Below are 8,665 nucleotides of genomic sequence, written 5' to 3' on the forward strand. Positions count from 1 at the left end.
GATAATGTTTCTTTTTTTATTCCGATGTATTCCCAACGGTATACATACGATCTTGTACTTGTACTTCATAAATTAAATTTACATTATATACTTGATCATAAATTTATATTTAAATTATGAAAATAGTTTGTAAGAACATAATTTTGTTTTTCTATAAAAAAGTATAATTAATATTGATAAGATTGGACTTAGCTTATCTCCATCTTCGAATTTATTGCGTAGTACAGATTGTGGGGATTGATTATCATATTAATGTATAGAATATAAAATTAAAATGTTATTATAATATAAATTATTAATATAAAAGTGAAGTAGCTCAAACAAGTGATTGAGTTCAACTTTTTAATCAAATTCAATTAAGGACGATAATTCTAAAGAATTTAAGATATTAAAATAATTCTATCAATTTTATGTAAATAAAAATAATAATAAAATATATTATTTTAATATATAAAATGTAGTTTAACGGACAAATGAATCTTTACAATTGGATATAAATTTTTTTACTATTTTATTTATACAAAAAGAACATTAATTTTATTTAATCATAATCAAAGCAGACATTAAACTGGTGAGCACATTCGTTCAAATATCGAACCAGAGTTTCATTGAAATTCAATTGTTAATATATATATATATATATATATATATTATAACAATAATAAACAAAAAAATTATAGTTTCATACTATATTTGGTTTTTGAGAGGAATAGTTTTCCAATATTAAAAATTATTCTCCCCAAGAATATCATAAGTTCTCTAGAGTGAAGGACCAGGCTTGTATTTGTTGTTTGGTTGGCACATGCTTATGATTGTCTTTATATTTCCATAAGTCTTGCTGATTAAATTGACGGTACGTGCGCGTGTATGATATATAGAGTATTTTTGTTAGGAGTTGCAGAATATGTTTCTTGAAACATTCGAAACAAATGTACATATGTTTACTATAAAGGAATACAAATTTATTCAAATAAATTATTAGATGAATAGTTAAAATTATAATTCATTCATGATTTGATGATGTGTATATAATATTAATTATTTATTTAATTATTAATATTATTACTTTATTTTAAATAGTTCAGTGTAAGACATCGAGTAAAATGAATTTATGTGTATAAAGTATTATGGTTCTGTTCGATAAACTATAAGTTAACTGATAACTTTTGATTAAAAATTTAAATAATTAAAATTAAAGTGTTTTGTAATAACGTAAAATAATATAAAAGGACACAATTATATTTATCTCATTTGGGAATTTGTGATTAAAAAATACAACAAAACTTTAAAATGAAAAAACTAAAATTATATAATTCATTTTTTTTGTACATCATTTATTTTGATTATTACAATACAAACATAAATTTAAAGAGTTATTTAAAAATTTAGTCAACTCAACGTGTATAAATAGTAATTATAATCAATATAATAGTTAATACCTTAATCAATCTGTGTTTGATAAATTTTTTTGTAAAATGAACAATATGAAAGTTTATTTTTTGGAGTTATTTTGATAAAGAATTAAAAAAAAAATTCAATCCTATGTATCGAGAAGAAGATGTATGTAAAACGAATTAGGTAAACAAGTGGGGAGAAGATTAATGAGTGAGTATAATAGGCTATTTTGTATTACATAAGATAATAAAAAATAAAATAACAAGATTACAATAGAAGAAAATATAAAAAACTATTTCCTCACACTGTATTGAAAGTGAAAAAGTGTGTTTGAATAAATTAGACTAATAAAAAAAAATTATTTATCAAACATATCTTATTTAACTCAACAAACCTATAAATTAATTTAATAAATTATAACCTAAAAAATTTAGGTCGCCAAAATAACATATATGTAATATTCGCTAAACCCACTAACTCCATAAAATAACTTTCAAACTTCCATTCCAATACGTAATTTTTTTTTTAACATAGCATTATTTATTAATTAGTAATTTGAAGAAAAAAATTTGTTACAAAAAATTGAAATTATTATCCAGAACACTTTTATTATATAACAACACCAACAAACTAAAAAGAAAAGCAAGTTGAAACCGAAAGCAAGTTGTAGAATAGTTTCACTAAGATGTTCCACATGGCTCATTGGTTATAAAATGTAAGCGTGATATGCCCTCAAATCACAAAAAAGCAAAAACGCGGTTGAATCAGTTTAATCGCTTGAACAGTTGGTTTTTGCCGGTTATATTGATTGGTTTTTGACCGGTTTTCCAATTTTTTATTGATTTTTTTCCTAAGCGGTTTTCAGTCATTTTTTAATTCAAGTTGGTTTAGAGTTTTTAATGATATTGTAAAATCTATACTTGAATAGGAGGTTTGTAAAAAAATTAAAAATCAAAAATTAAACGAAAATATAAAACTTAAGTGATTTATAAAAATTAAAAATTAAATTACTTTTAAATTGATTTTTTTAAATTAGAATGAAACTAAATCGATTTTCATTTTAAAAAACTAAGTCAAATCAGTTTTTAATTTGAAAAAATTGAACCCCACTCCTAACTACTTGAACCAATAGAAATTTGATTTGGTGCATATTTTATTTAGATAATATTTTATTCAATGTATTTTGTTTACAAAGAAGAGCGACGGCGCATAGTTCTATGAAACCCAAATGCAGTTTAATAATATTTGATCTCAACCACTTTGGTTACTTCCACAAGGCAGTTGAATTTGTTTGTTTGAATTTGCAGAGGCATATGCGTTGTGAAAGAAACAAGAGAGAGAGTGAGTGACTGCAAAATGACAGAAGCACCTGTCAAACGAGCGAGATGGTCTCTAACTGGAATGACAGCCCTTGTTACCGGTGGCACTCGTGGAATTGGGTTTTCATCTTTCTCATTCTCCTTTTCAATATTAACCAAATGTTACTTTGCTTTCTTTTTTATTGTTAATTTTTTTAGAAAACAAATATGCATTTTTAACTACTTTTCAACAACACATCCGTACAGAAATAGAGCGACTGGATCTCATGCTTTGCAGTTATAGGGTTGGATTCTCTTCACTTTTTATTCAATTATTCTTCTCTCTTCGATTTTTATAGGGACGACTGAAGCAGAGTGCCACCTATTATTTAATGCTCAGATTTTGAATCTTAGATCTCCTTTCTCAACTCAATCACTTTAGATATTTCTAGAAGATAACTCTATTATTATTGTTATTATTCTTATTATTATTTACATATCATCTGTGTAAAGAGTTTTTGCACCTATAAATCATTAGAGATTTTTTATTTTTTCTATAAATATCTTTAAAATTATGCTCATAAATGGTTCTAATGTACCCAAGATATAAAACTTTTAACATTGATAATAAATGAAAAGTAAACTCTATTATTATTATTATTATTATCAAATACAATGTGCTTCATTATTTATTATTGGTTTATTTTGATTCATACATTTATTTGAAACTTTGTTTAGGCATGCCATAGTGAATGATTTAGCTGCATTTGGTGCTACTGTACACACGTGTTCAAGGACCGAATCAGAGCTCAATAAGTGCTTACAAGAATGGCAAAGTCAAGGCTTTTTGGTTACTGGTTCGGTCTGTGATGTTGCCTCTCGACCCCAAAGAGAGAATCTTGTTCAACAAGTTACCTCAACTTTCAACGGCAAGCTCAACATCTTTGTAAGTACTGATGCTTGTGCCAAGCATATAAATGAGTTGAAGAAAAACATTGCATATTATTGACAGTTATATTTATAGATCTATGCATAACACTTCTTATATTGGGGGCTAACCCACCTTACAATTGCAAGGTGAAGGACATGTTTTTTTTCTTCATTACACTCTCCGCACTCAATATACTATTAGGCTTGGTGTGTGACTCACGAGTGGACTTACTCCGTGCCCGAGATATGCACCTAAAAAGAATTACATTGTATTATCTTATACTTTTTTAGTTTTGAACACCTTAAATTTTTAGTTTTTCACTTTAATCCAAACATACACATTCTCGTTTTTGCCATGTACATAAAGACATGCAATGGCTTATATTGAAAAAAGATTTATTCAAGAACTTTGACGATGAACTCGTAATTCAAGGACTTCCATACATGAAATCACATAGAGGACCATTATAAAATATATTTGTAAAACTAGTTTAAGTACAATGCATGTCTCCATTTTCCCTATTCAATTGAAGTTAAATAATCGACACTCTTGAATTAGGGTCATGGATACCCCATTGTTGATATCATATTAATTTTTTATATTGAGTCTTACTTATATTTACAAAATTGACTTGTAAGGTGAGGGGATTCACCTTTTTTAAACTTTTTTCAAGTCTTGACTCTTTTTCAATGCAGATTTGAGTTTTTCTTCTTAGTTAACTAAAGTTTGAATTTAGCAGTAGTGTAGTATTTTGAATTCAACTCGATCCAGTCAACTTAAAAATTATTCGGAGTATTGACATTGGAAAAGCATATATGTCTATGCTGCAACATGTAAAGACCTGTCCTCCCATAACAATTGAATTGTTACCTTTTTACTACATCTATTTTCTTACAATTTATCCTTTTTAAGGATTTGATTATAAATTATGCTAGTTGATCAGTATTTAGAGTTGAGGTAGTTATACACATGCATGACTTTATGCATTAGGTAAATAATGTCGGAACAAACATTAGAAAGCCAACAGTTGAGTACACTGGTGAAGAATATTCAGAGCTGATGGCAATTAATTTAGATTCAGCATTCCATCTGTGCCAACTTGCATATCCTCTTCTAAAAGCTTCTGGAATAGGGAGCATTGTGTTCATTTCATCCGTTGCAGGTGTGGTGAGCTTGGGTACTGGATCAGTCTATGCAGCAAGTAAAGGTGAGTGCTACACTAATTATCATGTATATTGAATTTTTAGCATTTGGGTTGATAAGGTCTACTCGAATTACCCATTCTTTGATCACGGCATATGGTCGATAAGGTCTACTCAAAATTTTGCAGGAACATATATATTTTTTTGGGACAGCATGATCATATTTTTCATTCCATGTAAATTTTATTAATAGAATGCTGACATGAATGAAAACATTGAATTTTCAGCTGCAATTAATCAGCTGACAAAAAATCTGGCTTGTGAATGGGCAAAAGACAACATAAGGAGCAATTGTGTAGTACCATGGGCAACCAGAACTCCACTTGTTGAACATGTAATTTTCTTTCTATCAAAGCCTTAGAAGATAAATTACTAAGTTAATAAGACATTACATATTCATCCAAACCTCTAGGATTGGTAAAATGTATATGACAACCACTGAACTAACTTTATAATTATACAATAAAGAGATTTTCAATTGACATTCATCATAAACGTCACTAGAATAATTGCATGTATATGAAGGACTCCCAAAATCAGTACCAGTTTAAATATGTCTGCATAATACTAACCTGCTACCTAACCACACAGGCACACACTAAAGTCATGTTAACCAATGTTTGCTTCAACAGTTATAATTTTTTTAGCAATATTCAACAATTATAATTTATTTATTTTTTAAACTATGGATGTCTATATGATTAATCAAACTTTTCTTTTTATTTTTTGTAGTTATTTCAAAACCAAAAGTTTGTGGATGATATTATGTCTAGAACTCCTCTTAAGCGCATTGCAGAACCTGAAGAAGTGTCATCTTTGGTGACATTCCTCTGTTTGCCTGCTGCATCTTACATCACTGGACAAGTTATCTCTGTTGATGGGGGATTAACTGTGTTTGGATTTCAACCCAGCATGAGAATTACTTGAGATTGTGTAATTCCTTTACTATTAATATTACAAAATATGTTTTAAGATTAATTTATAATATTAGAGTATCTCTAGTCTATATAATATCTCTATATGTAGAGATTAGTATTGAATCTTTTATATTAAGTCATTATTGAACACTTTTGCATTTTATTGAAACCGTAGCCTTCTTCCTTTCCTCTCTTCTTCACTATGAATCATAATTGTTAACATGATATCTATAGTTTGGTTCGATCCTCTTTGAATTGTCTCGTTAGTATTCTACTTTTTAGATACTGCTTTTTAGTGATTGATTTTTTGGTTGTTCCTCTTTGATCTTATTGTTTAGCTTTTAGGTCTTAAAATTTTGCGGTTGAATTTCTTGTTGGTTTGTTTCCTCTGTTGATTATAACTATTTGATATGGTTGTTGTTCTTTCTTTTGTTGCTCCTATCTCGGTTGATTTCTTGTTGGTTTGGTTCCTCTCTTAATTGTGACTGTTTGATGTGGTTATTGCTCCTTCTTTAGTTGTGTCTCTTTTGTGTGGATTTCTTGTGGGTATGGTACTTCTCTTGATTGTGACTATTTGACATGGTTGTTGCTCCTTGCTCTTCTCGCAATTAGTTCCTTTCTTTATTGTGATTGTTTGATATGGTTTATGTGTCTTCTTTGGTTCCCCCTCTCTTTCACTGTTGCTTTTTCTTTAATTGCGCCTCTCTCTATAGATTCATCTTTTTATTGTGAGTCTCCAATATGGTTGTTGTTTCTTCTTTGGTTGCTCCTTCTTTGGTTGGCCAAAAGACAACATAAGAAACAATTGTGTAGTACCATGGATTACCAGAACCCCACTTGTAGAACATGTAATTTTCTTGCTTCCTGTCTTATTTCTTTGCCTGATTTTCTTTCTATCAAAGCCTTAGAAGATATACTACTTAGTCAATAAGACATTACATACTCATCCAAACCTCTAGGATTGATAAAGTTTATATAATAAGCACTGGATTAACTTTATTATTATACAATAAAGAGATTTTCAATTGACATTCATCATAACTTAAGAATAATTACATGTATATGATGGAATCCCAAAATTAGTTCCAATTTAAATATATTTACATAATACTAAACCACTACCTAACCACAAACTAAGGCTTTTAGGATTTGTAAGTTATGCTTGTGATTGATGAATTTTAAATTATTTGGCTATCAAAGTTTCATGTCATGTTAACCAATGATTGATTCAAGTCATATATAATCATGGAAATTCATGACTATTTCTACCTTTTTAATGGACATTGATGATAGTTTTGTATATGGACATGGCATGTCTATTCAATTAAGATAAGATAAGATAAAATAAGATGGACTTGTGTATTATAAAGCAAAAAAAAAAAGTTCAAACTATGGATGTTTATGTGATTAATCCAACTCTTTTTTTTTTTTTTTTAGTTATTGCAAAACTAAAAGTTTGTGGATGGTGTTATGTCTAGAACTCCTCTTAAGCACATTGCAGAACCCAAAGAAGTGTCATTTTACATCACTGGACAAGTTATTTGTATTGATATTTCAACCCAGCATGAGATAGTGCAATTCCTTAACTGTTAATATTTCAACTCTAATTGCATTTTCTCTTTTAATTGTATGTCAGAATTGTCTTATATTATAAATGACATATCTTTTTTATTTACTTTTATTATTTTTTTTTCTTTTGCAATACTATCCTTAGAGAATTTAATCTTCGTTTTGGATACGATAAAGTTATCATTTTCTTGATCAATATTTTTATGATAAAATCAAGGAAAATTTGTTTCAGAAGGTTGCTTAACTTAATTTAAAGGTTTAAATTGATACTTTATCTCGTAAATTTTTTAAGTTAGTTCTTTTAATATTGAAATATAAACACAGTGGTTTTATGACCATTTTTGGTGTATCCGGTTGTTAACTTTGTGTGATACTTAGAGCAAAAAAAAAAAAAAACTTTGTGTGATACTTTTTACTATTTAATTAAAGGATTAAATTTGAGACTAAAAAGTCCAACCGTGATAGCATTTTAATATTTAAAGGACTTCTTTTGGAGAAAATTAAATAAAAGATAAAAGAAGAAAGGAATAATATATTGTTTATATTTTTATTTAATCATAACTTATCATGGACATCAGATGATTAAATAATCATATTTCATTTAAAAGTTATAAAATATGATGCGATAGATTGAATGATTATGATTAAATAAAAATATAAAATTATATATTTACACCCAAAGAAGAATATAAAATATATTCCTAAAATAATTTAGCTAAATTCAAAAAAAAAATTATTTGACTTTTCTATTATTTATTTTTGGATATTTTATAATAAAGTTATAAGAAAAACATTTTACCTTTCTTAAGAAAACATAATAAATTAAAAAAAGAAAATGATAATTTTATTAATTTTTTTTATTATTAATTGATTTTTATTATCATAAATTTAAAATAATTTTTAAAACTGATGTAGATAATATTTATTAAAGAGTATAAAAGATAAAAATAATAATTAATGTTACATTAAAAATTATAAATGACATATTTTATAACTATTTTTTTTAAACGTGACAACTATAACAGTTAATAAAGAAAATGTAAAATTATTGCATTTACAGTTATTAATAACTTTTTGAAAGTAGTTTGTGTGAAAAAATCTAGAGGAAAACCCCAAGTTTCGAATATATTGAGCTGTAGCTCTATATATAATTTTAGTCTTTTCTATGTTTTAATTCCAGTAATTTTTTATTTATCTAATCCTTATAAATTAAAAGAATTTGATTTTTAATATTTTATGGCAGTTATTTAATCACATGTAGTATAGCGCGTATTTTATTTTTATTATACAGAAGGTTATGCATTTATCAATTGAGTTGGGAATTAAAAGATTAAAAAACAAATTTTAACAAAG

The 8,665-nt window shown here is 27.1% G+C and overlaps 1 protein-coding gene across 1 annotated transcript; it reads left to right on the forward strand.

The window, feature by feature from the left end:
• Positions 1-2,596: 2,596 nt before the first annotated feature.
• LOC101515254 (tropinone reductase homolog At5g06060-like) lies at positions 2,597-5,912 on the forward strand. Its single transcript, XM_004503115.4, has 5 exons — positions 2,597-2,834; positions 3,432-3,639; positions 4,615-4,831; positions 5,054-5,160; positions 5,559-5,912. Exons 1-5 carry the CDS (start codon positions 2,752-2,754, stop codon positions 5,751-5,753), a joined length of 810 nt encoding a protein of 269 aa, XP_004503172.1. The 5' UTR covers positions 2,597-2,751; the 3' UTR covers positions 5,754-5,912.
• Positions 5,913-8,665: the final 2,753 nt, after the last annotated feature.

This window comes from Cicer arietinum, chromosome 6, assembly GCF_000331145.2.
Source record: "Cicer arietinum cultivar CDC Frontier isolate Library 1 chromosome 6, Cicar.CDCFrontier_v2.0, whole genome shotgun sequence".
Taxonomy (NCBI): Eukaryota; Viridiplantae; Streptophyta; class Magnoliopsida; order Fabales; family Fabaceae; genus Cicer; species Cicer arietinum.

What these genes read in the sequence shown, in the direction of transcription:
- LOC101515254 (XM_004503115.4), top strand. Translation starts at nt 2,752, where the DNA reads ATGACAGAAGCACCTGTCAAACGAGCGAGATGGTCTCTAACTGGAATG. An exon ending in AGTCTATGCAGCAAGTAAAG is followed by an intron (nt 4,832 to 5,053) that starts GTGAGTGCTACA and finishes TTGAATTTTCAG; the next exon opens with CTGCAATTAATCAGCTGACA. An exon ending in GAACTCCACTTGTTGAACAT is followed by an intron (nt 5,161 to 5,558) that starts GTAATTTTCTTT and finishes TATTTTTTGTAG; the next exon opens with TTATTTCAAAACCAAAAGTT.